Source organism: Hirundo rustica, chromosome 10 (genome assembly GCF_015227805.2).
Source record: "Hirundo rustica isolate bHirRus1 chromosome 10, bHirRus1.pri.v3, whole genome shotgun sequence".
Classification (NCBI taxonomy): Eukaryota; Metazoa; Chordata; class Aves; order Passeriformes; family Hirundinidae; genus Hirundo; species Hirundo rustica.
In genome coordinates, this window is record NC_053459.1 from 21648240 (window position 1) to 21675508 (window position 27269).

Here is a 27269-nt window from a genome sequence, read left to right on the forward strand (position 1 = left end):
TCCTGAGTATTACTAAGTGGTTTTTCCTTCCGAACAGGTATTTTTTGCATCGGTGAGATCCGGAGGAAGCAGCCAAGTGTTTTTCATGACCCTCAACAGAAACTCCATGATGAACTGGTAACAGAGGAGCACTTGGCACTCACCGCCATGGCATTATTTCTAATTTAAAGGACATTAAACACGTGGACTAACACTGTAGAGGCAGGTGTGGAGGGCGCCGAGGAACCCCCTCCCCACGCTCCCCCGGCGCCGCCAGCCCCGGGGCAGGGACTGCAGCCAGGGATGGACTTTCACGCTTGGAACCCCCCGAGGTCTCCTGATTACGCTGTGTTATAGTGGGTTATGAGTTTTCCTTTTATTTTATTTTATTTTATTTTTTCGTTTTCCTTTTTTTCTTTGTCCCCTACTTTGTAAGAACGGGGAAGGAAACAGTGTCAAAAAGTCTGTTTTTAATTCTGTCTGCCTGCTAGCATCAAATATATAGTATGTTGTAAAGTTACCAATTAAATCTGGTGAGAGACAGCACAATAAATGTACCTTTTATCTTTGTGATGAAGGCCATAACCATATAGCTGGGTAATTTTAGAAATCTTTTGCCTTCACCAACATTTACATGTTGCTTTTGGCAGCAACGGCTTAACAGATTTTTAAAGAAGAGAAAAAATAATAGGTTTTTTTCCCCTCTTTTGGGAAATGGATTTTAAATGGCTAAACTACTAGCCTTAGACTAATAAAAATCAGCTACCATTTTTGTCAAGTCTGTCAATCCATATTTCTATATGGATCTTCACATAATGGTGTGTCTTGATAGGGACAGAGGTGCCATTTCTTGTTGCTCCGGAGGTGCCCGCCTGCCCCGGGGCTCGGCCACGGGCACCGGGACAGGGGATCGGGGGAGGAGAGGACGGAGGAGCGGTCAGAGGAGCCCCGTGCTCGCCCCTGAGGGGGATTTGTGACTGCAGAGGCTCCCGGGATGCTGTGGGCACCAGACCCCGCCGCTGAAGCCGGTTGTGGGTGCTCGTTCCCCCTGAGTCCGGAGCCGGGCACCGCGTGCGGGAGCAGCCGGCACAGGGATGGGGACCACGAAACAAGCTGCCTGTCCCCCACATTGCTGGATTGGGCTTGTAAAGAGCTTAAAAAAAATATATATATGTGTGGTTTCTTCGACCAAGGGTCTGAATCTACTCGTTTTCCGCCCCCTCCACTCCCTAGGAATTACCCAACATACAGTGAAAGACAACATCTGTGCCGAACCGTGTGTGTGTGTTTAGTTCGGGTTGAATCGTGTCCTTATAAACTCTGCTCAGTTGATTTCCATTTTCGGTGCGTATCTGGGGTTTTCTTTCTCAGTAGCTGCAAGCATGGCCGCCTGTGGTGTTGGGGTGTCGCATAACAAGGTCTGTGTTGCTGGTTTTTAACCTACCTCGTTTCGGTTGGGGTTCGTTTTTTGGTTTCGTTCAGTTTTATTTTTTTTTTTTTTTTTCTGTTCCGCTGTCGATCACAGCGCTGTTACCTCCAGCGACATATAGAGAGCTTAACTGGCAATCTTGGTGTACTCAGTAACGATGGCTTTATTAAAAAATGATTAAATCAACAGGACTTGGTCAAACTTGAATCTTTATCGAGGGTAAGAGTCGGGGATGGGATGGGCCGGGCCAGCCTCACCTCACGGAAGCATTCTGTGGGCAGGGTGTCAGGGTTTGGTACCACAGGGATTGCCAGCAGTGGGACTCCCAGGATGTGGAGTTCAAGGAAAAACAGGTGGGATGTGCTTTGTGGTGCCTTCTTCCAGCACCAGGCACCCTCCTGTTGGGCTGGTGCAGCCTGGAGATTGTAGGGATGGCCACAGGATCACGGCACTGGTATTCAAATCCCATCACAAACACTGATTGCCACCAGCTCTTTGTATTTTCATTGTGGTTAAAATACAAATCAGATAAAGCCCAGAGGCTTTTATTGTGTTGCAAACTGATAACTGTTTTGGGGTGTTTTTTGCTCTACTTCAAGTGACAAATGCACAGCTTTGGATGATTTTTGTTATTACGGGGTTTTGCATACAGTGATGAAATCGCAGGCAGTCGTTGAGTTTAAACGACTCAGGTGGTTTGTGAATGTGTTTTTTTTAAATCTCAGAAGCATTTGAAACAAAAATCACAGAAACCAATATTACCACAGTCTTGTCTATGGCATGTGTGTATGGAGATAACACAGAGCAAATGCTTTTCTGGTGCCAACCACAATAAAACACAAAACTTCACCATTAAGCCATGCCTTTTATGTTCGGGTAAATAAAATCTGGGGTGTTGGAGGACATGGTGGCAAAGGGGATTTTCAGGGCTCTCAGTCACAATGCTATTCCTCTAGAGACTCTTGGGAAGGTGGTTTTGGAACAGGATGAATGCAGGGAGTTGGGGCACGCCCCTGGTGATGCTGCCCAGCAGTGAGCAGTGGCCAAGGGATGTCTTGATGGACCATCACCACCTGAAAACTCTTCTACAAAATCAACCCATGCTTATTATAAAGACATTTCCCCTCCAAATGTTCCTAGCTTTGATTTGCTCATCTTTTGCTGTAAGTAAAATATGCTTATCATTGATTAATGCTCTCAGAAACTACTTACTATTAGTGTTTAAAGAAAGAAAACCTCCAGCTCATTTTAAAACCTCATTTCTGGGACTTTTTGCCCAGGAAAGGAAATTTATTCAGCTGTGCAGTGCTGCAGAAGGAAAAAGCAGTAATGTCTGTCCATGCAGGGGTCACTGAGCCTGTTGCAGATTCGATTATTTGCAGAGTTGCTGTGAAATATTGTATAACTTCAGGGATAAGCCATGGTAAATGGAAGAAAAGCCCTGAGAGCTGCAAGGGCCGTGGTTAGCTCCACCACCCTGGGGAGATGCTGGGTACCACTGCCAGGTGAAGGATGCTCAGAGGTAAGGCTGTAGCAGCTACCTGTGGGAAATGAATCGTTTCAAACCTGTTTCAGAATTATTATCAATTACTATCTTCTTGTGAGATGGGTTGGGAGGGTTGACATTGCATATTTTGGGGGATGCTCAAGGTGACCCTGGCCCCAAACCCAGAGCTGGCCTGGTTGCTGGAAATGCTTGAAGTTGTGCTGCAGTTCATTGTCTTGATGTCAGCCCACTTAAGGTCTTTTCCTGCTCTTGCAGCAATTCAATGCTCTGGAATTGGGCCCAGCATGAGCATCGTGTAGGCCAGCAGAGACTGAACCTGCCTGTTCCCAAGGGTGTGGGGCTGGAGCTCCACGTCATCCCCTGCCTGTGTCCAGGCTAAGCCACCCACCTGGGCACGGCTCTGAGGACATCCAGCAGAGATTCCTCAGCTGTAAGGATGCATTTCCTGGCACAGGGTGCCTGCCACAGCTGCTGCAGCCCTGCAGCATCTCTGCCTGTGCTGCCCTGTGCTGCAGTCAGGACCTGCAGCTCGAGAGCTTTTCTGGGTTTGCTTCCCAGTTTTTCTGTTCTGGGAGCTGCTGCACCACCCAGAGCAGGGGGGTGGGAAGGGGCTCATTACCTCTGGTATTTTTACAGCAGTGCTGTAAATGCACTAAATTCTCTCTCCTAAATGTGTTTTATCAGCCTGAGCTGCTGTCTCACATGTGGTCCCAACACTGCTGCCTGCCCCAGCTGATGTGCTTAGAGAGGAGAAATGAATGAACGTAATTTTGGTTTTGTGCCAGCCACTGATGTGCTACATCAGCCTGCTCTTAGAGAGCCAGAGTCTTGCAGACCAGATCTACCTTTTTAATATTTTGTTTTATTTTGTTTTTATGGCATACCTTTTTTTTTTTTTTTTTTTTAACATCAAAGCTGTCTCTGAATGACCCAGAGGCAGTAAAAGGGATGTGCAAATTGCCCCAGCACCTGGGGATAGTCTCACAGCCCCTCTGGAATCTTTGAATTCCTTCCACTGAGGTGACAAGCATGTTCAGCTGTTCAAAAGCAGAGCTCCACCATAAACTTTAGCCCATTGTTTTTATCACACACAGTCAGATTTTCAACAGCACTAATTCACTACACGCTACATAGAGTGGGCAATAAGCATGGCAATTCTGCCTAACATTATGCACAGTTCTCGCACTTTATTAATTAAATAAAGCATTAGCAATAATGCAGGCCCTTTTTGCCCATCAACTAAACGCTGCCTGGCCAGGCTCACCAGCCGTGGGATGGGTCAGCGTTGCTTTGGGCTGTGCTGTGCTATTCTCTGCACGCCCTGGACTGTGATCACAACTGGCTGTCAGATGATTTCATGGGCTGGTCATTCATTCTCTGGTGAAGCCAGGCTTGCTTCCCTGTCCTGTAGGAACATTGTGCTTCTCTCTGCCAAGCTAACAATCAGCCCCTTTGGGAAGCGATCGCAGTGAGAGGAAGATTTACACAGCAACATTTCCCATCCATAAGCCTCAGGACCAGCCTAAAGCTGGCCTCTGCTAATCCCACATCCACACTCAGCCCCCTGTTCAGAGAGCCACAGGCTCTGCAGTCTGGTAGTGCCACTGGCAGTTCAATAGGTGCCTAAAATGCCTGGGGCTGAGCTGTGGAGGAGCGTGTCACAGCCCAGCTGGCACCAGCTGGCAGGGAGGCTCGGAGGGGCCAGGGAAGGATGGCAAAACCCCGGCGTAACTCTGTGCCTTTTGCTAGCAGACCTGGCCAAGGGATACCTGTGGCTGTGGGGCTCCAGCCTTTGGCAGCCAAAGTTTCCGTGGAAGTGGAAGGGCTGCTCCTGGGGAGGTGAGTGATGTTCACACCTCCCAGCACTGCTCCAGCTGCTCCACACGCCGTCCGTCCGCAGGAAGCTGGATTTTGGGAAGGTTCGTGGGGGCAGGACGTGGAAAGGCCGCCCTGCTCGTGGTGTGCTGGTGGCCTTTGATCCCTCCAGTTCCAGCACTCTGGGAAGAGTAGGGAGGGAAAGCATCATCCTCTCTGTGCCAGGCGCCTGCGGCAGGATGGGATCCCGGAGGGGTACGTGGCAATCCCGGAGGGGGACATCTGTCCCGGCAAGGTTTTCACAGTGCCTCAAGGTTTCCATCTCGGGTCAGGGCTCCCATTTGTTTTGTGATCCAAGCCTTAGCAGCCTGGTAATTGTCAAATCCTGACAGTCCCATTGTGAAGGTATTTAACTGCGATGCAAAGAAACTGCTTGTAAATGCCTGGGTATCCACACGCAGCGAGCAAAACAAACACCATTGGCAAAGATCTCAGCAGGAAGGACAAATATTGGGGAAAACTAAAAGGCTCAGCCTTGGGGCCCTTCCTGTCACAGCTACACCAGCCCAAGAGGGGAATGCAGGTGCCGTGGCTGGAATCAAAGCCTGCTTAATGGAATGAACTTTCCTCCTCCAGTTAAAGTTTTACTTGACTGGAGACCAGTGCAAAGATTAGTGGTCTTAACACTCATCTCTTGTTATTTTCCTCTTGCTCTTCCTCCTGTAGAAAGTACATTTTGTGCCCGTGTGAATCCCGGCTGACTGAGAGCATCATCCAATGGGTGCTGTAACTTGGCTGCCGGACCCATCAGGGGCTGATGTGGAAGATAATGACTTTAATCAGCATTAATCACCTTCCCGGCTGACTCAGACTTTGGCACGGTCTGCTGCCGCTAAGGATGCCACTGTCCCCTCCAGCCCTGCAGCTCCCCTCTCTGACCATGTCAAGGACAGCAAAGCCCAAACCGGAGCAAGACCAGCTCAGACCAGCTTGTGCAGATGTGCAAAGTTCATGAAAGCCGAGTGAGCCAAGGCAAAATTATTTGGCAGCATCAGTAGCATTCGGCAGCATTGGCAGTATTTCCCAGAATCCACAATATTTGACAGCGCAGCCATCAGCTGGTGGTGCTGAAAGGCCCAGTGTTCACACCACTGTAGGATTTTCAATGAAAGCCTCTTTCACTGTAATATTCTGGGTAATTTGGTTATGTTTAATGTCCATATACACACACAGCTGTCTCCTCTGATAGGTGTGTACTGGCATTAGAGCTGCCTGCTGAGGGGGCTCTGTGTATGCAGGTGTCTGTGTATGGATACACAGAGAGACCCGTATACATCTGTGTTTATATGTGGCTCTGTATGTGATATACACACATGAATATATTTTAAAGCAGGTGCTAAGTGCTATTTAAATAAAACACTTAGTCATTTTCTAGCTGCTTTGCTCCATGTGCTGGAGAGGTTTCTTCTCCCTGATTCAGCAAGAGGACTGTGATGTGACAGGCACACCCAGGACTGAAGATGAGGAAGGTGTTGAGCATCTCCAGGTTCAAGCCCCTGGCACGTCACATTTCCAACTGTTCAGCTGAGGGACAGCCCCAAACCAGCCTTGCTGCTGGGTCATTTGAATTTTCCAGATCCACGCTATGTCTTTGCAGGTCTCCCATTGTTTCGTGTGTGTCCCAAACACGGGGATTGGTGGTGGCTGCTCTGAGCTGAGCGGTGGCCAAATAATGCGTGGAAGACTTGGGTTTCTCATTAACTCCAGAGTTGATATAGTCCCATCTCTCCAAGCACCAGCCTGTTTTCCTGCCTCCATCCCAGCTCTGCTGTCCTTCCTTCCCTGCCCAAGCCCTCACCTTGCTCTGCAGCCCAGGACAGTGACTGTTCCCAGGAGAGCGGAGGAGCTGCGAGGTGGATGAGAAAAGGAAAATGCAGACAGAGAAGGTAATCATGGCTCGCCGGTATTTTTGCACTAGATTTTCTGCTGAAATGACTAGAATTTCTGCAGGGCCCCAGCATTGAGCAGTCCCTTACCAAAACCAACCAACCAAAAAAAAAAAAAAAAAAAAAATCCCCTCCACTAAATAATTTTGCACGGGGGCAAAGGGGAAGAGGGCCAAGGGACTATTTTTGAAGATCTCTGTTGGCTCATTGGATAGCTTTAACTGTGATGGGAGGAAAAAAATGCTTTAAACAGCGCTGCTGAAAAGCATCCTTTCGGTGTTTTTTCCCAGCTGTTGTAGGAAAAACATCCTCCAGGGATGGGGAACGACACAGTGCTGCTGCTGCTGCTCCTTGCACTGCTGTACTGGGCAGAGCTTTGGGGGCAGGACGGGCGGTGCAGCAGGGAGAGCTGAACTGTCTTTGTGGGGCAACACCACTCTGCCCCGGGGGCCTGATCTTGCCTGTCCCCAGGGGATTTCCTTCTCCTTTGGCTCCAGCCAACCACCCGTGCTGCTGCAGCAGCATCCCTGGATGTCCCTGTCCCAGCCAGCTGGGCAGCAGGGTCCCCGGGGATAGGGGTGGGATGCAGCCCTCCCCCAGCTTTGGGCACTGCTAGGACTGTATGATGAGGCTGTGCTTTGCTTCCTGCCCCAGCACCTCACAGGAACATTGGTCCTCTCCGTCTTCACTGCAGTGTTGGGCTTCTTCCAGTATGGCTACAGCCTGGGGGTCATTAACGCCCCCCAGAAGGTAAGTTGAGCCTCTCAAGCTGTGCATGGCCAAGGAGTTACAGCTTCAGGGCAGCCAGGGCCAGTTTGTCCCTTGCAGAAGCCCTCGGGAGGACTCTGTCCCTTCCCAGGCAGTTTCTTCCAGAGGACAAAGATCCCACAATGAGAGAGTGGGTGAGAACATGGCCAGGACCCTCTGTTGGCACTTCCCCGGGGAAAGGAGTGGGGCTCTGCATGGAATGGAGCTGTCCCCACTGCAACACGGGCCCTGTGCCCGAGCCAAGAGACTGCACCCCTCACCAAATCCAGTGCCAAATGCAGACAGCACGCTCAGCCCAGCCCCAGGAGGGGAATGCTTTGTGCCTGCCCTCACGGCCCTTCCCCGCTGGGGTCTGGGTGTTGTAGAGCTGGGGGGAACCCAAGGTTTCACCCCTGCAGAGCCTGCAAAAGCAAACCTTGTTACTCTGAGGCAGAGTAACCTCCAAAGCAGGGGTTGGGGTGTTTCTAGATCTGAGCTGGCGGCGTTTTCTTCTTTACCCGTCACAGGTGATAGAAGCGCACTACGGGCGCGTGCTGGGCATTGTCCCCCCCGACAGATACGCCACCAATGCCTCTGGGGAGGATGGCACGTTCCTCCAGGCTGGCACAGAGGGCACATTCCCGACCCCAGCTGACATCAGCGAGGACCTCGCTGCCTCCTCACACATCCTCACCATGTACTGGTCCCTGTCCGTGTCCGTGTTCGCCATCGGTGGCATGGTGTCCTCCTTCACCGTGGGCTGGATCGGCGACCGGCTCGGGAGGTGAGAGGCTCGTGTGCGCTGTGACTCTGTGCCACAGCCCAAACCCTCCTGATCGATTTTTCCCATAGAACCATTTCCTCACTGTAGAAATACGATCTGTGTTATTTTCAGCAATTTCGGAAAAAAAAGGGAAAATAACCCTCCCGGCTTCCAAAGTACTGTTTCAACCACCGCAGATGTTGGGCTTTTTAAAATCCTCAGTTACAAATCAGACATTTTACTGCAACTTGAGCATTTCAGACAGCAGCTGATGAGCAGCCCTGATTAGGTTCTGAATTCCCCCTTTTCTTTCCATGGCAAAAGGAGGAGGAGGACATTTGCATGGTATTTGCACAGGATGTAAAGTATAATTTATAATCTCATTTTAACTACTCTGATTGTACCCTGGCCCCCATATTTTGTGGTGCCTGCTATCATTGGTTTTCCCCTGTAATACCGATTAGGTGACTTTATAGCTCCTCTTGTGTGTTGCAATGGCTGCTTTGGCTGAGAGAGGTGCCAGAGGAGCTGTGCTGCTGCTGCCTTGCAGGGTGAAAGCCATGCTGGTGGTGAACATCCTCTCCATTGCTGGGAACCTCCTCATGGGGCTGGCGAAATTTGGGCCATCCCACATCCTCATCATCTCTGGGAGAGCTGTCACGGGGCTGTACTGCGGTGAGTCCAGGCTGCGTCAGCCACTGAAAGCAGCTCCTTGGTAGCACGCTCCAGGGCTGCAGTTCAGAGTTCCCCATGGTTTTTAATCCTTTTTTTAGTTCAGAAGGGGTTTCACAGGTGGGAATTTCCCTATTCTCTGTGTCCTTGATTCAGGATCTTTCCCAGAAGTATTTGGGTTGGCTCTATCCTAAGTTCATTTTACATATGCTAGAAAGGAGCAGGTCCCTCTGTATCTCAAGGATGGGTGTTGCTGGTGGCTGCTGTAAGAGCACATCACTAGCCAGGCTGGCTAACAGGTTCCCTAGGCAGAGAGCACAGCATCACTGTGCACAGAGAGGATAGAGCCAGCAAATGATTGGGAATTGCATTAGAATTAGCTTAGAAATAACACCTCTTTATACTGTTACTGGTATATATATGTATATGCACATACAATACTCCACTCTGAGATTTCAAGGCAAGTTTTAAGAAGGCACTTTGCCCTGTGATAACTTCTCCCAGCAGACAATCCCTGCTCTGTGCTCTGATGTGTGTGCTTCAGTTTGGGCTCTGAATGCAGGGACATCCCAGCACCTTTCCAAGGTGCAGGTGGTTCCCAGCCAGGCGTGAGGGCTTGGTGGGGTGTGGGGTGCAGCACACAGGCTCCATCCTCCTTTCCCCTTTGGGAAGTGGTTTCTGCTGGTGGCTGAGCCGTGTCCAGAAGAGGTGACACCCACGTGTGCTCGGTGCAGGGCTCTCCTCCGGACTCGTGCCCATGTACGTCAGCGAGGTCTCTCCCACGGCCCTTCGAGGAGCGCTGGGGACGCTGCACCAGCTCGCAATTGTCACGGGCATCCTCTTCAGCCAGGTAAGCAGGAAAACACACACACCCAGAGAGGGTGTTCCAGAGAACAGGAAGACCACAGGGATATACTGGGCTGTTCTTCACCATCCCACCCCAAAACTGAAGGAATGTGCAAAACAATCTGCTTTAATGGGGTTAAGGTATCTTAACAAAGACAGCTTCTCAAGAAATAAAAAGCACTTCTGCAAAAAATTTCTCCTCTCCCTGAGGAATTTTTTTCAGCATCTCATCAGCATCAGGATGGATCCTGAGCATGAGACCCCTGGTAACTAGGTTCTCAAAAATGGCTTCATCAGGGAAGCAGGGAGCCCAAAGCCCCCACCAGCATTGCCCACCATGGCACATGTCCCAGCTACACAACAGGTGGGAACATAAACGTACAGAGAACAAACACATCCAGAAAAAGAATTGGTATTTGCTTCTAGTTTTCCTCCAGCTTGTCAATTCAAAACACCAGAGTGGTCAATTGTTTTCTCTTCTTGGGGTGCAAAATGACCCATTCAAATGTGTCTCAATTATTCCAGGTCCTTGGACTAGACTTCCTTCTGGGCAACGACGAGATGTGGCCCCTGCTCCTTGGTCTGTCTGGTGTGGCTGCCCTGCTGCAGTTCTTCCTGCTCTTACTGTGCCCTGAGAGCCCCCGATACCTTTACATCAAACTGGGGAAGGTGGAGGAAGCTAAAAAAAGTAAGAAAGACATTTTGGGCTTGTCTGGAGTTGTTTTCATACTGTACATAGTATAAAACAGAGAAGGAGAAGCCTGGCTGAGGACTCACATGAGGCTGTGGCTGCTCCATCTCATGCTCTGAGCTGCTGAGGTACAAACTAGCTCTAGATCAAAAACTACTGAGATGTTTGCATGGGACTAAGCAGCACTGTGAGGGATGAGGCTTGAGAGTGATGTCTCAGGGCTGTTGCAGAGCTGATGTGCTGCTGCTCCTGACCAAGCAGATGCACCCTGGATCCTTGGATGTGCCATAGGAACCCTCAGAGCAAGAGGACACAACTGTCCCTGTGGCTGGCTTACCTTGAGTTTTGCCTAAATAGATTCTTGTCCTTACATATACAACTTAACTACCACTGAAAATAAAATTTCAATCTTTTTTTTATTTTTTTCCAAGATTTGAAAAGGCTTAGAGGAAACTGTGATCCAATGAAAGAGATTGAAGAGATGGAAAAGGAAAAGCAAGAAGCTGCTAGTGAAAAGAGAGTCTCCATAAGACAGCTTTTCACCTCTTCCAAGTACAGGCAGGCAGTCATCGTGGCGCTGATGGTGCAAATATCCCAGCAGTTCTCGGGAATCAACGCGGTGAGTCTCCCTAAGATGTTTGTCTCTCAGAGATCCATGCTGAGCACAAAAAGGCAGCTCTGGCTCCATCCAAGCCATGAAGGGATGAAAGAAGGCTTTCCCACGGCTGCAGCGGGCTCCTGGGTCCCTGCCAAGCTGGCTGTGGGAGGGCAGGAGGGCAGAAGGGTGGGAGGGAGTCCAGCACAAACCCAGCTGGCACAGCAGGCCCATGCTGAGCCCTCCCATGACCCTCCCACTACCCAAGTTTGGCAGCAGCTTGCTCTCCTTAATGCCATCATGCTCACCCCAGAATCACTATTTTCTTGCCATTTTTAGCTAAACAACTTTTGCATCGCCTCCTGGAATACCATAAATCACCATTTGACACCCAGAAGCATTAAGGAGCACACGGGGATGCCCAGCCTACCTGGCTCCATGCCCACCCCACCCACCAGCCACCCCTTACTTCCTGCCCTTAACTTTCACCAGAAAGGAATCACCATATTCTTGGAGAGAAGAAAGAACTAGGAATCATTGCAATGAGAATATTTTTTAATTAATGTAAAACTCGGTCAAACTAAGATATTTGTCTTGAGTGCTCATTGCTGGCGATCTGGATTTTAAGATTAAACACAGACTACATAAAAGAAAACAGATCTAGTGTGCAAATGCAGTAGCTCAAGAAGGAAATTTCAATAGGATTTTAACTCCCTCAGGCTCCTATGAAATTTTCAGCTTTAATTATTATAACAAGCCGTTAAAAGTTGAAAAATTAATCATAATTAAATTACGCCACATCTCAGCCAAGCAAGTGCCACTCTTTCCTCACGAGAACAAAAGTTTCACCAGCCCTGTTGCCTAATCCTTCATCCTGATGTATTCTGATAGATCTTTTACTACTCCACAAACATTTTCGAGAGAGCTGGAGTTGACCAACCAGTTTATGCAACCATCGGTGTTGGAGTGGTGAACACGGTCTTCACTGTTATCTCTGTAAGTAAATACTTCTGCCCCCTGGACTACGAAGACTCCTAAGGTACAATGTGGTTTTGAAACGAGATTTTATCCTGGAGCTGGGATTTGCAGCGTTGCAGGACTGACCCTGAACACCCTACAGGAAAAAAAAATCATTCCCTGGGCAAATTTAATCTGAAAATTCAAGCACTGCCATAGAGCATGTTGCTATTGATCAGCACTGCTAAATGCCTCGTGAGTGGAAACTGCACCACTGTGTTCAGGGAAGCTCTGAAAACGCTGCATTTCCCCCTCAAATAAAAGCTACTCTTGAGACTGCAGTTCTGCAGGTTTTATTCCCCCAGGGAGCAGGCAGGGCATGGGGGCTGTGACGGGGATGTGACAGCTCCCAGTCTGCTCTTACCTGTTATCTTTCAAACTGTTTTCTGTATGTACACAGCACCTGCAGGAGGGATATCCAAAGGCCATTCCACAGTAATAAAAGTAATCCAGCACCTATCCTCATCCCATCTATGCAGCAATAAAAGGATGTTTCCATTTCCACAGACCTCCCTTCATTTGTCTCTCTCCTGAGAGGATTAACACAATTCCTATCAGCTGGCAATTAGTTTTATGATATGGCCATTAATATAAGATCAGGAAATGCCAAGCCTATTTCCCTCATATCTCTCTAGAGATTTAGGGACTAAAGGACTTTCACCAACATGATGCTGGACTGGCTGCAAGGCAGAAATACACAGCTCCAAGAGGTTTAGGACAAGGAGGAATCATTTTAAACTGACAGAGAGGAGGTTTTGATCGGATATTAGAATGAAATTAGATACTAGGAATTCTTGTGAGGTTGGTGAGGCACTGGCACAGGTTTCTTAGAGAGGTTGTGGATGCCCTGTCCCTGAACTGTCCAAGGACAGTCTTGGTCCTGTGGAAGGTGTCCCTGCCTATGACAGGGGGTTGAAATTGGATGATCTTTAAGGTCCCTTCCAACCCAAGCCATTTGTACTCCGGTATGTGTGAGTGAGGAGGTCTCGGAGTGAACCTGCCTTAGAGAAAGTCCATCATGGGCCCCATACAGAGGAGAAAATGTGATGTTTATTGTGAAATGAGGCACAGAGGTGTGAAGCTGGAAGAAGCCTTTCCTCAGCATGAAGGGTGTCCTGCAGTTCGATCCCCATCCCAGGGCTGTGGTACTTGCAGCCTTGGGCATTTGCTCTTTGCTTCTTTTGTCCACGAGCACTTAAAAATTACCTACTTTTGTCAATAAATGACAGACCCCGATCAAAAAGCAGAAGCGCTGACAGCTGGGTGGACCTTGGTAAGGGGAGAAGGGAGCAGAAACTCATCCTCTGCAGCTTCACATGTCAGCACATGAACCGCCTCCAGCAAAAGAGACAGTCTCTGGGAAGTGTAAATCATGGCTGGAACGGCAGGGAAGGCGGAGCTGCTGGCCAGAGGGTGTCCTTTCAAGCAGAGGGGAAGGAGCTGGCAGCCTCAGAGGCTGCTGCACGGCTAGGCCAGGCCAGCTGCACTGTCCTCCGGAGGGACCTACAGCTCCCCACCAGGTGAGGTGCCTGGTACAGACTTAGGTATCTGTCAAAAGCTGGGTGACATGATTGGAGTCCACCAAGAGGCCCTTGGACAGGCAAAATGCAATGGCCCGTGATGTGACCTGAATCATGCTACAATTTGAACCCTGGTTTCAAACTAATGCAGACCTAGTAAGTTTTTAGTTCCTGAAGGAAAAAAAGAAAAGGGGGAGAGAGAGAAAGACCACAGTCAGCAATTCATGTGTAGGAGCAGTGGGAAGTCCAGAGAGCCTGGAAAGGCATGGACCCTGTGTGTGTGCCTTTGCCTTGCCCTTGGCAGGGTGACTGATCAGTCTGGCTCCACAGCAGCTGCCAGCAGAGCTTCTGACACTTGGAAACCAGCACATAAATCTCTACCACTAGAGCTAAAAGAGCAAAAGAGCAGTGTGACAGTGCTAACAGGCTGGTTATTGCTAATAGACCTGATCCTGAGAGTGGTGGTGCTGGACACTGAGCTCCTGCATGTGTTTCCACAGGTCTTTCTGGTGGAGAAGGCGGGCAGGCGGTCCCTGTTCCTGGCAGGTTTGATGGGCATGTTAATCAGCGCCGTGGTCATGACAGTTGGGCTTGTGCTTCTGGTAAGGATTTCTCTCCATTTTTTCTCCCTGGTTTGAAAACAAGAGAAGATCCTGTCAAAGTCAGTCCAAAGCACTGGTGCAAGCCCCTGTCAAGATGAAAAGGCAAATAAGGGGTGGCCTCCTTCGCTGAACACGTGGTTATTAAAGGGTGCCATTCTGCCTCATTTTGCTGAGCTGCAGGCAAGGAGAGGGCTCAAAGTAACAGCTGAGCTGATGGCTGTAACTCCTCCAGGCAGTAACGCTGGCGCCACATGCCCAGCCAGCACCTGGCAAGAGAGTTTAAAACCTTAATTATTCATGTCCAATTCCCCTTTGTCTGAATAGAAATTTCTGAAAAAGAAGCCCAAATAAAGTAATTAGTGATAATTAACAAGAGTTTCTTTGGGGCTATAACACCAATCTCTTGCAGAGCCAGTTTGCCTGGATGAGCTATGTCAGCATGGTCGCAATCTTCCTCTTCGTCATCTTCTTTGAAGTGGGGCCTGGGCCCATCCCCTGGTTTATCGTAGCCGAACTGTTCAGCCAGGGCCCGCGCCCGGCCGCCATCGCTGTCGCCGGCTTCTGCAACTGGGCCTGCAACTTCATCGTGGGAATGTGTTTCCAGTACATAGCGGTAAGAAATCCCTTCAACTGTACAAATAAACGGCTGGCACAATCCCACTGCAGCAGGATGTGAATGTGCCTCTCAGATTTCCATCCCCGAGTCTGGCTGGGCACCTCAGCCAGCCGGGGTAGGAAGGGGAAGCCAAGCTGTGGTGCTGATGGTGGTCTCCTCTGTTCCCACTTTCCCACTGCAGGATCTGTGTGGACCATACGTGTTTGCGATCTTCGCGGGTCTGCTTCTCATCTTCTTCCTGTTTGCGTACTTCAAAGTACCGGAGACGAAAGGAAAGTCCTTTGAGGAGATTGCAGCTGTGTTCCGCCGCAAGAAGCTCTTGGCCAAAGCCATGACTGAGCTGCAAGACCTGCGACGCAGCGAGGAGGCATAGACATCCCATGAACCCAGAAAGGAGGGATGGGACATGCACCTCCTTCAGGCACCATGGGAAGAATGTTGGGCAGAAGTCTCATTTTGCAAAAACCTTGCAGCTGGCAGACCAGGAGGACACATCCACCGGATTTCCTTCTGGCTGCTGCGGTTCACACCTCCCAGCCACAGGTGCTAACATGGCATTTTACTCTGAGACACCTGGGACAACTGGGCTGCAGGAAGAGCCAGGGAAAGGACAGAAGGAGTATGGTACATGTCTGTCTCAACGTCCTGCTGGAAGAGCCCAGTGGGATAGTGATCTCACCAGACAGCATTGAGCAGGGCCGTCTCTTAGCTGAAATGAAGGAAAGAGGGGCTGGCTGATGCTGCAGCCTCATGTTTTCACTTTTTTTATCCCCATCTTTCTGCTTCATTCTGCTGAGTGACCTGGTGCCTTTAGAATCCAACTGCTCGTGCGGTTGTGCCACCACCAGCACACAGCATTGATCACCCCAGGTGCTAAGGAAAACAGGTGGAGCTAACATCCCCTAACTCTTGCTTCTGCAGAGGAAGACGGTGGATCCCACCTGAACTGGCTGGGGTGTACCTCCCTTGCTTTGCTATCTGTGCGTTATGGAAATGCTGTCTGATCTCATAAGGATTTCTCAGCTGCAATATTTTTTTGGAGAATCTTAGGAACTGTGGCTGGGCTGATGGGCATTATCCCTACATTTCAGCCAGACTATTTAGCTCTCTCTTTCCTCCCAGGAAGCCTCTCCTCTCCCCCTTCTCGCTGCTGCACCAGCACAAGGCCCAGCACAACAATGACCATACAAAAGGCCTGGGCACTCCTGGTCTCCATGTGAGGAGACTCGAGCCCTGCCGCCACCCCTTCCATGGCGTGACAATTGCCAGAGCACCTCCTTCCCCATCTGCACCTTCCTTCCCTTCCTTTCATACTGTGCTCAACACCCACAGGCTCCAGGTCCAGCCAAGGGCTCAGGCTGCTCATAGAGCAACAACTAATGATGACCCAAAGAAAAAAATGGGTATTGGAAGGTTAACGGGAAGGTGCCACTTACCTAACTCCCATTTTGCATCGCTTAGCATTTTGCTGGCAGGGTGTGCTTCAGCCAAGATGGTGTGCAAGCAGGAGGTTGTGCTGTTCCCATAGCCTTGTTTGTGCTCCTTTTGCTTCTTTATGAGACATTTTTATGCGGCAGAACCAAACTCCAAGGATTTTTCCTCCTTTTTTGGGGGCGTAAGTTGGAACCATTGTAAAAGCCTGCTCTCTGCTTGACTTTTTAAGATTTGCATGTTCCTTGTTGTGATACCAGATTACTTTTTAGCAACTTTCTCAGGGTAGAAACCCTTTATTTATTTGGAGATGAAACAGTGGCATTGCTTGGTTACCGTGTGCTCACCATGGCTGCTGGTGAAGCAGGGGCCAAAATGTAACAGAGGATCAAGCATAATGAAAAGCACAAAATAGACAAGCTGAGGATGATCACACTGCTGCAATGGGTTTGGTTTTAGGGGAGGTTCCTGCTCCTTTCCATGTGCCTGAACTTTTTTTCCTTTGCAGACTTTACTCTCTTTATATTAAGACCCTACAGCAAATTCTGGTCACTTCCAGTTGGTGGGAAGTGCAGCCACAAGGTCCACTGGCAGAAATGCCTGGTCTTGGTGTGTGCACTGAAGCAGTAAGATTGCACCAAAGGCTTTGCTGGAGTGACTGCTGGAATTTAACTAGAGGAGAACTGGGTCAGTGCTGTCATGTGCTGCAGTGGTGCGTGACCCAGGTCTGACACGGGGCGTGCAGGGCTGCTGGAACCAGAGCCCAGGCTGGGGCTGAGAGGAGAGCAGCAGAGCTGGGGCACAGGTCTGTGTCGAGCTGTCCATCTGTGTGCTGCACACAGGTCCCCCCGGGTGAGGCCAAAGGCCACGGCAGGCTCAGAAGCTCTGCACAGTGTTTACTGTAAGCTAAATATAATGGATTATCTGAATGTACAAAGAGGAGAAAAAAGAGGATTCTTGCTATCAGCATTGTTATCTAGGTCTGTTAGATAAAAGATGAACAACATCTACGGCATGTGATGGCTTGTGCTGCTGTTTTTCCCCCTCTCAGACATACATCCAGTGCCAGACGGGAGCTATTTTCCTAGCAGGACACACTTGCTCCACAGGTGGTAAAAGCTGTGCAAGCCCTCAGCTAAATCCCTTTCGAAAGAGGTGGTCCAGAGGTGAGACTTGGGGTTGGGGGCAGCCCCAGGGCCAGTGGCTGGTGGCTCTGGGCTGGGATGAACCCTGACTGGAGGGGTGCCAGTGTCTGGCCCCAGCTGTCCCCACTGCCCACTTCACCCCACTGAGAAGCACCTCTGCTTGCATGGTGCTGGGGCAGCCTAAAACCTGGTGCTGGGGCCTCTCTAGGCACGAGAGGCAGGAGGAGCTTTTGGCCAGAAGGGAGGTTCAAAGCAGATTTGCCACTGCTCTGAGGGCCCAGCCAGGCTGGATTCCCTGTGATCATACAGGAGGTATGAAATTATTTCCTAAACTTCAGCTAAGTTTTGTCCTATTGTCTGAGGGGCATCTGTGACTCTGCCAGCAGCTCAGCAGTGAGGGGTGTTATTGATCGACATTCAGGAGACAGTCCTTGTTTCCCTGTGTCACTGCTGAATGACAATAGAAAGCCCGGTCCAGTTAGGGTAGTACAGCACATAAATCAGTTTAACTAAGCCCACAGCATTAACACTGCCCACAGCTACAGCCCTCAACTTCCTGGAAGAGCTGCCTGGGGTTCAGAGGCACCGAAGGAAAATGGAGTGTCAGGCTGTGTTTCCTTGCAGCAGCTGCCATGTGGAAGGTAAGGGACTTTTCTCGTTCCAGCCTGGGACAAAGTGAGAAGAGTAAGGCACTGCTGGCCCTTTGTCCTCCTCATGGCTGCAGTGAAGGATCAAGCTGGGCTTTACTATCACATGAGCACTTTAACCATATGCCAGTGCAGGATGGGGTCATTAGAGTTAGTTAAATCTGACAATATGTTTACTTTTGTCTCGTCCCATCAGGCTGATAATTAGGAGTGTACATTTTATCTGTCCTTGCTACATGCAAGTTCCAGTTAAAACTTGTTCCTGAGACACAGCTTGTTGAATCATTATTTTTATCTCTCGCCATTACAGTTTTACTAAGTTGGTAATCATTAAGAAAATTCAAAAGACTGAGTCAAACTTATTAGCTAAATGGTCATTGCATTTTAGTAACATGCTAAATATGTTTTCATACCATGCCTGGCTAATAACGCAATATAATTAATAATCCCTGAGAAAGCATCTTGTCAGCAAGAGCTCTGACAGTGTTTTCCTAATGTGCTGAGACAACAGCCATTAAGACTTTCCTGTTGTGCCAACGGTATCTAGTCTCCCACTCTCCAGGCTTAATTTTAAAATTAGTTTGACTTCCCTAATTCAATGAACTCAGGACGTCTGGCCCCATTAACACTCTCCACACTAATTTATCACAGGTTTTTCTGCCTCACTTCAACTTGTTTTTCATCACTGAGAAGCACTACCCTTTATCTCTGGAGTCAGCTGATAATGATGAAGCTAACCCAAGTACTACATATGCAGGGACAAAGTCTGAGGTATGATGAATTTTCTGAGGTGTTCAATGTCCTTATCTTTCACCCCAAATCTGTGGGAGCTGAGGACTTTCAAAGTAGGAAAAAGTAGATCTAGATCCAGCAGAATGTGTACGCATCAGATTAAATTTAAGGTAATGGAGTGCGCTCAAGTGTTTCACTACATCCTGAAACAACACTGGCAAATTTTACCCAGAGGCACAGCCTGAGTAGCTGTGCTGAAAGGGAAGGAATCTCCACCCCAGCAGTGGGGCAATAAATCCTGGCTGCAGATCAGCAGTGCTTAAATTTTACAGGCTGTAGATACAACTGCGAACCCGAGGCTTGGGAAGTGTCCTGCGTTGTGCCTCCCTGCACTCTGTTCAGGAGAGAGAGTGGCTCCGTGACTCGAAAAGGTGGGATATCACAGCTCCAGCACTGTTACAGCCCCAGGAGGAGGGAACAGCTGGAGTTACTTTGTGCTTTCCCTCTTCCCCGTGGGGAAGTTACAATTACTGTGGTTCCCGCTAGCTCACAGTGTCACTGCACTGTCACCCCTTGCCTCTGATCCGCAGTGTGTGCCCAAGGTGGTTCCCAGGGTATTCGGCCGTGGGCTCGGCTCAGGAAGCAGACGGTGAATGGCAGGAATAAAGCAGTGCTGGGAGCAGAGTGGGTGCCTACGGCAAGGTCCCTGCAGAAGGTCCCTGACCCCATTCCTGCCACACACACAGGCTGTTCCTGGGAGCTCTGAGGGCCTGCTGAGCATGGCGCTGTCCTGCCGAGGGGGATCACTGACCCACAGCTTCTCTCACGTCCTCCTGCTCAAGGCTGCGCCCATAAGCCAGCGTGAACCCTCACCTCAACAGTCAGGACACGGTGAGATCCCAGGAAAGTCAGCTCATCAGCTGAAACAGAGACACTGATCAGGCTGGGACAGGGCTGCGTACACCACTCTGCTCATGACCTGGTATTTCTAATGGTGTGACCTGATCCCCCGGCCCAGGGGGGTAAGCACCATCTCCTGCCTCCCAGTGGGCCAGCTGGAAACAAGGTGGGGTGTTTACCCCTGCACTGGCTGAAATGCATATTCTCAAGGCTGGCCTTTGATGAGGGCGCTTCAGGGCTTCAGACACTTCTCCAGAACATGAGAACAGACACAACTCGCTAAGTTTAAATCTTCTAAAGATTTTCTAGTCCCTCTTTACTCCTTAGAGACATAGATAGGAGAAGCAAGGCTTGATAACATCCTGAGCCTGCTTGAGAGAAAAGGTGCGTGATCCAGCTGTGCAATACTGGAAAGAAAACACCCTTAAATGTGAAAAGCCATGGTATTTTATTTACAAATATGCTTTGAATCAAATTGCTGCTCTTGTATGGAAAAGTGGGATAATCACAATAATACTACCAAGAAACACACTTTAGAAAATTAATGTTGATCCAGACAAAGGAACGATGCCTGCAGGCAATAACTGATGGATTGGATTTCCAATGTTTTTTATTGAATCTCAAGTAAAGGCTGTATTGCAATATTTGTTTTGTGTCTGAAAAAATAATCTACAGCTCTACTTCAGTAAAAAGACTTGATTTAGCCCAGAAGATCACTCAAGTAATTCAAAATGAATCTGTTAATTGTGGAAAATCAGCTAAATTTATCAACTGATACTTGAAGGAAAAAAAAATTATCAGTAGTGCTCAGCCCCAGGCTGCTGCAGTTTGGGTTCAGAACAGTTGGTCGTTTTCTCACAAAATGTTTTATTAGAAGATAAAAAGCCCTAGAGCATGTGCAACTTGTCACACATTTGCAGGTAAACAAACTGCACACGTTAAAACACTTAACAGGATGCCCCAGACTCTGCTTATCAACTGAGACAGCAGTAAAATGGGCAGGATAAAGTGTATCACCTCCAGAGCAGGCTGGGGGAGGCAGCATCCAGGGAAAGCCCAAGTAAAGGAGAGAGATGATGCTGGGGCCTCAGGAAGTGGCCTCATGTAAATGAGAGCCAAATTTAACTCCTTGAGTGGGACTACAGGCAAACAAATCACCGAAGTTAACACAGATGAAATAAAACATCTCATGGTGAACTCATTTAAAAATGTGATGTTAAAAGTGACTTGTGTAGCTACCCCATTAGAGCACAGACGACAAAGTCAGAGTTTCAGGGCAAAAAATGTAGGACAGCGCACAGTAGCCTGCGGTTGTGATGGCTGAAGCAGGTGCCGACACCGCTGCCACTGAATTCATACATTTTCCTGGGTTTGTTGCATTTGTAGGGGATCTGCAGGGCAACCTGCAGAGCCAGGGCCCATCCGCCAGCAGCTCCACAGGAAAGCTCCTCGTGAATTTGTTCAAAGAGCTGGAAGTATTATATCTGACTAGGAGGGATTTAGTAAAAACTGTCCTTTGGCCTCGTTTTGCTCAGGACCCCAAGGTCAGGCTTGCCCAGCCACAGACCTCTCCTGAGGCAGCGCAGGGAATGGTTGTTTGACAGGATGAGGGCTGTGCTACAGTTTAGAATACTTTGGATTCGAAAACCTCTTTAAAGATCATCTACTCCAAATCCCTGCCATGAGCACAGACATCTTTCACTAGATCGGATTGCTCTAAACCCCATCCACCCTGGCCTGGAACACTTCCAAGGGTTCACTTTTCTTCTGAACACGGTTTTTCCAAAGCTATCCTCTTTTCAGTTTGAAACCATTGGCCCTTGTCCTGTCACTATAGGCCCTGGTAAAAAGTCTCACTCTTATACATAATCCTCCTTTACATATGGAAATACTGCGACAAGGTCTCCCTGGAGCCTTCTCTTCTCCAGACTGAACAACCCCAATTCTGACTTTATTTTCAAATGATCATTTTCATGGTCCTTCCCCGGATCTGCTCCAACTGATCCATTTGTTTTTTATGGTGGGGACCACAGAGCTGGCCATAGCATTCCAGTAACAATAATTCCACCCTTACTGGAATATCAAACAGAACCCTTCGGTAAGGGTCTCAGCCATCTTCATCCCTTTAGGTTGATTATAATGCTTTCAAAATGCTCGTTTCTGACAGCTCTGAGAGGAGGCACACGAGGCAGACAAAGGCTCTTTGTGTGTACAGTCATGCACGGCTCACCGGGCTTTTGGGGGATTTTTGGACACGCATTCCCCCTATCACCCCCTAACTCCCACCGCCGCAGCCAAGCAGCTCCCAGGCACCGGCGGCCGCCTCACCCGCCCAAGATGGCGGCGGGGCGTGAGGGCTGTGGGGAGGCGGCGGTGCGCGGCGCCGCCTGGCGGCTGAGGAGCGGCGCCTCCGCAGCGCCGCGAGCTCGCCCGCCCGCCGCGGAAGGAGGCGTGGCCAGCGCGCGCGAGTGGGCGGGCGCGGGAAGCGCCGCCGGCACGCGGTTCGGGCGAGGGGCCGGAAGGCCACGCCCCCCGCGGGATCGCCGCGGGCCAATGAGCTGCGGCGGAAGTGGGGGGGCGGGGCCGGGCCGTGCGCGCGCTGCCCGCGCCGCCCCTTCCCGCCGGCCGCCGCAGTGGTGTCGGGCGCGAGTGCGCCGCGCCCGCCGCTCCCGTCCCGTTCCCGCCCCGCTCCCCCGGGACCGCCGCCACCCCCGGCACCCCCGACCCTCCTCGCAAGGTAACAGGGGCCGCGGGGTCGGGAAGGGAGGGGGGCGAAGCAGGCCCGGGGGTGGGAGGCCGGGGGCCCGCGGCACGTGGCGGGTCCCGCCCGCCGCGCACGTGTGCGGGGCGGGGGGGGCCGGGCCCGCTCTCCCTGCGGCGGGTGGTTGGGTCCGTGTCCGTCCCCCTCTCTCCCTCAAGCCACCGGGGCTCCGAGCCGACCCTCTCTCGTTGTCGCGCAGCCCCCCCCGCCGCCAGCCCTCCCCCTCGCACCGCCATGGCCGACGAGCTCGACTTCACCACGGGCGATGCCGGCGCCTCCTCCACCTACCCCATGCAGTGCTCGGCGCTGCGCAAGAACGGCTTCGTGGTGCTCAAGGGGCGCCCCTGCAAGATCGTGGAGATGTCCACCTCCAAGACCGGCAAGCACGGCCACGCCAAGGTGAGCGCTGCCCGTCGCGCTGCCCGCAGTGTGCGCTCCTGCGGCTCCCGGCTGGCCGGCAGGGATGGGTGTAGCGTTTCATTTGGCTCCGTGTCCCGCCTTTGCCTTTCTCGCAGCGATGTCTCATCGCTCCAGGTCTGACTCAAGGGGTTTCAGTCCTGTAAAGCAGGAAGGATTGAGAACGGGGAGTTGGGTTTTTTTGGTTTTTTTTGTTTTTCTCCCAACTTTTAACTCGTTAGCGCCTTTTTTTTAAAAAAAAAAAGTTTTAACGCTCATAGTGACAAAACCAGTTTCTGTAGTGGGGGTAGAGTAAGTTCTGGAAGGGGGGCTGATGAAATCACTAGGGCGTGGTTGAGTTGTGCTGTCACTACCCACCAGAGCACTTCTGTGTCTGCCCGTGCCGGCAGACTTTTACTGTTGCAGTGTTAGCCCGGGAGTGCCCGTGCTGTGTTACATAATGCAGAGCTCCGCGGACACTCGTTACTCTGTGGGCCTGCTCTGGCCCTGTTTTGCTGCCTTTGCCTCGCAGCTTCTTTGCTTGTTCCAGCACTGTCCCAGCAGGGATGTTTTTAGCCACTGCTGCCCAAGCAGTTGGCTCATGCAGCTGTCCAGAGCTTTGGAGCAAGGCTGAAATCCCCCTTCATTCATTCACTCATTCAGCCACACATTAGGGTGGATATGTCAGAGTTGAGACAGATCTGTTAAAGCACTGACTAGAGAGATGTAAGTTCCAGCAACCTTGTGTGATACGTGTAGGGGAGTATTTAGGGTTTGACCAAGCACTTCCTAGTTTTTTCCTCTCTCCTTCCCCTTTTTTTTTTTTTTATTTTTTTATTTTTTACGGCTTGTTTTAATAGGCACATCCAAATTTCTTAAATACAGGAACAGCTGTGAGAAGGAAAGGACCTGAGAAGAACTGGTTAAACTGGTCATCTTAAGTTCTAGCTGCAGCAGGCAGTGCAGCTGGCATAAAGGAAGGTGATCTCTGTGCATGACCACCTCTTTTCCCCTTAACTGCCTGTTTCTTAGACCAGCTAGATCTCTAAATAAACATGTTCTTAACCACAGTGAACTCTTAGCTAGCTGCTGTAAATTTACAGAAGGCAGTGGAAGATACAGTGGCTGGTCTTGCTCTCATGTGGGGTTTCTGTAGTGTGCTGTGGAAGGGAGAGAGAGATTCCCCTCTTGATGTAAGGGATATTTTCGTACCACAAGCAAAGGGATGGCAGAATCTGGGATTGCACGTGATTTCATAGGAAGCTGAGTACAACCAGCAATACTGATGGCAATAACATCTTGCTTCTCTAGGACCAACAGTAACTGAAGTTATTTTTCTACTCTTACAGGTCCATTTGGTTGGTATTGATATCTTCACTGGTAAAAAATATGAAGATATTTGCCCATCAACTCATAACATGGATGTTCCAAATATCAAGAGGAATGATTACCAGGTGAGTTAACAGTCATACGAGGCTTTATACTCTTAGTACCACACATAAACCCTTTGTCTCTGTATTTGCTTCTCAGTAAAGTACCGTTGTCAGAATTAATGGGACTTGCCTGTCTAGACATGACACAGCTGAACTCATAGCATTTACTAAATTGCTAAAACTATCGAAACTCACTAATGAGGAGAGAGCTCCTTAGTGTATAAACAACCTGAGGTCAGAGTAGCAATCTTCAAGCATGACAGGTTATAGACATAATTCATACCATGCTTTTTCTAGCTATTGTTATAAGGCCACTTCTGGATTCTTTGTAGTACTGGCATCCTGTAGAATATGGAGAGAGGTTTTCCCTGTTGCAAGTTAATATTAGTTAAAGGAGAATCAGTATCTCACATAATTAATTTCGAATCTAAGCATAAATTGTCATTTGTAGTTTCACTCTTATGTGGAGTAGATGAATCTCCAAAACAGTCCTAATCTGCATCTGATGCCAATTCTAACTTGTCAAAGTGTTTTCTGCTCCTTGTGGGGAAAGTGGCTTTAGGTCATATCAAATAGTTTTGAACCTCCTGAACTTTGCACTGATACGTATGAAGGGAGCAACTTCTGTAATGCCTCCTGTGATGTGGTTAGTGAGCTCTTAGAAGCACAGTTGAGGTTGAATTGTAACATGTTTGCTATCTTCTCATTGCATTGGGAACAGTTCTGATCGAGAGCTGACACACCCACATCATCTGGAAAGCTGCAACTGCTTGACAAAGGCCAAGTTTAGTGTTTTAGCAAACAGTCTTTTAGTGTCTTCAGGACAGCTGATGCTCTTGGAGTAAAGTGTGACCAGCCTGTCTTAGGACTCAAACCTTCCCAGAAGTTTTTAGTGTTATCTTGGTGGTCTTTCGGTATTGTTCTGGGATTCTGATTTTTTTCCGATTTACTGTTACATGTTCCAAATTCCCCAGTCTGGGCTTGGTGAATGTTCCCTAATTTATGTGTTTAATGTAAATGATAGTTTCTCACTGTAGAGATGCAGGTATAGAAGTGTATAGTTACACTGTTGTGTATTTTGTACACTTTATACAAGCAGTGCTGCTGAGTGAACACCATTCCAGTTATTGTTTCTAATTCACAGATGAAGAAAGCTGAACCACTGACCTGGAAGCAGTACATTTCCTAAATCACACAGATGGGGTTTCTAGTATTCCACCTACTGGGAAGTAACCAGCAGAGTTCTGTTGGTTCTTGACAGCAGAATGCCACTTGCTACAGTTGCCCTAACTCTCGGCCTGCTGAACTTTTGTTAAAAATGAATTTAAATAAGGTTCTTAACTGTTACAGAGTACTAAGGAATTATTGTAACATGTAGAGTTCACTGCCCTCTGCTTACATTAAGCTACTACCTGCTGGTGACTGCTGACATTAAACTTCTGAAAATGAACTTCTCTTTGCAGCTGATAGGCATTCAGGATGGGTATCTCTCCCTGCTGACAGAAAGTGGTGAAGTTCGTGAGGATCTAAAGTTGCCAGAAGGGGACCTTGGCAAAGAAATTGAAGGAAAATTCAATGCCAATGAAGATGTGCAGGTAAGTGGAGAGGGCAGACAAAAACAGGTGCAGTTAACACCACTTGAAGACACAATGAAGAAGTCTTACTCTGATATTGACCACTTGTATCTCTGTGAGGTGTGGGGATTAGTTCTTTGAGAGAATAGGAGAACTTTTGTACTGGAGCACTCAAAAGAGATGGGATAGATATTAAAATGTGAAAGTTTGTTACTTCTAGGAGCACTTCCTGTGGCCTGGAGCTCACCTCTGTGTCTTTTCTTCCAGATATCTGTCATAAGTGCAATGAATGAAGAATGTGCTGTAGCCATAAAGCCTTGCAAGTAAAGAAGATCGCCAGGCTCGGGCAACTGCTCAGGTCTGGACAAACCACAGATCTATAAATTTGGTCCTTATTGTCACCAAAGCTCTGGCCTTCACAAGCAACCTCATTTCCTTTTTGAATTGTTAAAAAGCAGTGCTGGATTCTGGATTAGTGTTGCAGGCTAACTGGCAGTTTTCAAAATCACTGAGATTTTAATTCCTTAATTGTTAACTATTTTAACATTCCTGTGGGTTTCAGCTATGGATCTAAGAAACCAATCAGGTGTTACTAGTGGATATATTTTTATTTGCTTGAGCAAAACAGTGTTTGTCTGTATGAACAGACAAAATACAGTATTCAGGGGCTTTTAGATAAGCTGGTAGGTATCTAGGATTATAAAATGACCTAGAGCACAAATAGTATTTTTCTTGACATCTTTAGGTAGAACTGACAATAAAAGTAGCTTCTTTTTTTTTTCTTTTTTTTTTTTTTTTTTCTTTTTTTTAAAGCTTAAGTACTTTGTGGATTGGGACTCTTGCAGAACTGTAGGTGCCAATCACAACTTTTAGACCAAGAAACTCAAGTGATCAGAAATGCCAGCTGGCTTGACCAAGCCCCAGTGGCCATGTGCAACTAAACTGTATTACCTCTGTTTTCTTCTTTGCCAACTTGTTGGCTTATTGTAACGATAAAATGGTTTAAAAAAAAAAAAAGCCTACCTGTGGTTTAGGGAGGCTGTTGGAATATTGAATAGATAAGACATAGATAGGTCAAGGGGACACAAAGGTGAGAATGGATGTTAAAGCTATAGACTTTCACTCGAGGCCTTTGTCAGACTTGAAAAATAAAATAGAAAAATGCAGTTCAATTGCTTTCCTTTATTATATTTATCTTAAACTATAAAAGGGTGACAAACTCATGGGAATCTGTTGCAGTGCTTCCAGCTTTAGGTTTTAACCTTCAGGTTCAGACCATATTTTTGTAGCACAGGGACCACACGTTTTTCAGAAAGTGGGACAAACTGTAGCATTGAGCCTAAACTAAATGCATGTGATTCTTTTTAGAAAAAAAAAAAATTAATTGTATTTTCAAGACATAAACTTGACAGACGATACCGAACAACCGTGGCTTCACTATAAAAGTAAATAACTTGCTACCTAGTTAGGGAAGCTGGCTCCTGTCCTGGGGAGTTCTGAGTCAT

The 27269-nt window shown here is 48.7% G+C and overlaps 3 protein-coding genes across 8 annotated transcripts in view; all 3 read left to right on the plus strand.

The window, feature by feature from the left end:
* TNIK (TRAF2 and NCK interacting kinase) overlaps positions 1 to 1594 on the plus strand; it is a 149495-nt gene extending 147901 nt beyond the window's left edge. For all 6 annotated transcript variants that reach the window (XM_040074032.2, XM_058421902.1, XM_040074035.2 and 3 more), the window contains one exon: positions 38 to 1594. In XM_040074032.2, coding sequence (XP_039929966.1) covers positions 38 to 121 — 84 coding nt within the window. In that variant the 3' untranslated portion in view covers positions 122 to 1594. The remainder of the gene's footprint in view (positions 1 to 37) is intronic.
* A 4953-nt stretch (positions 1595 to 6547) lies between these two features.
* On the plus strand, positions 6548 to 15154 carry SLC2A2 (solute carrier family 2 member 2). The gene is made up of 11 exons (XM_040074051.1): positions 6548 to 6676; positions 7331 to 7426; positions 7951 to 8207; positions 8737 to 8861; positions 9593 to 9708; positions 10230 to 10392; positions 10827 to 11014; positions 11882 to 11986; positions 14028 to 14129; positions 14539 to 14742; positions 14927 to 15154. Exons 1-11 carry the CDS (start codon positions 6662 to 6664, stop codon positions 15116 to 15118), a joined length of 1563 nt encoding a protein of 520 aa, XP_039929985.1. The 5' UTR covers positions 6548 to 6661; the 3' UTR covers positions 15119 to 15154.
* Positions 15155 to 22319: 7165 nt separating this feature from the next.
* Positions 22320 to 26936, plus strand: EIF5A2 (eukaryotic translation initiation factor 5A2). The gene is made up of 5 exons (XM_040074056.2): positions 22320 to 22337; positions 22561 to 22760; positions 24107 to 24211; positions 25654 to 25785; positions 26032 to 26936. The coding sequence occupies exons 2-5, from the start codon at positions 22596 to 22598 to the stop codon at positions 26089 to 26091; spliced, it is 462 nt and encodes a 153-aa protein (XP_039929990.1). The 5' UTR covers positions 22320 to 22337; positions 22561 to 22595; the 3' UTR covers positions 26092 to 26936.
* The last annotated feature ends 333 nt before the right edge of the window (positions 26937 to 27269 follow it).

Bases quoted from the DNA above. Each gene is read 5' to 3' on its own strand.
- EIF5A2 (XM_040074056.2), top strand. From the start codon at position 22,596: ATGGCCGACGAGCTCGACTTCACCACGGGCGATGCCGGCGCCTCCTCC. The intron at 22,761-24,106 runs GTGAGCGCTGCC...CTACTCTTACAG, and splicing joins GCAAGCACGGCCACGCCAAG to GTCCATTTGGTTGGTATTGA. The intron at 25,786-26,031 runs GTAAGTGGAGAG...CTTTTCTTCCAG, and splicing joins ATGCCAATGAAGATGTGCAG to ATATCTGTCATAAGTGCAAT.
- SLC2A2 (XM_040074051.1), top strand. The intron at 8,208-8,736 runs GTGAGAGGCTCG...GCTGCCTTGCAG, and splicing joins ATCGGCGACCGGCTCGGGAG to GGTGAAAGCCATGCTGGTGG. The intron at 14,130-14,538 runs GTAAGGATTTCT...AATCTCTTGCAG, and splicing joins CAGTTGGGCTTGTGCTTCTG to AGCCAGTTTGCCTGGATGAG.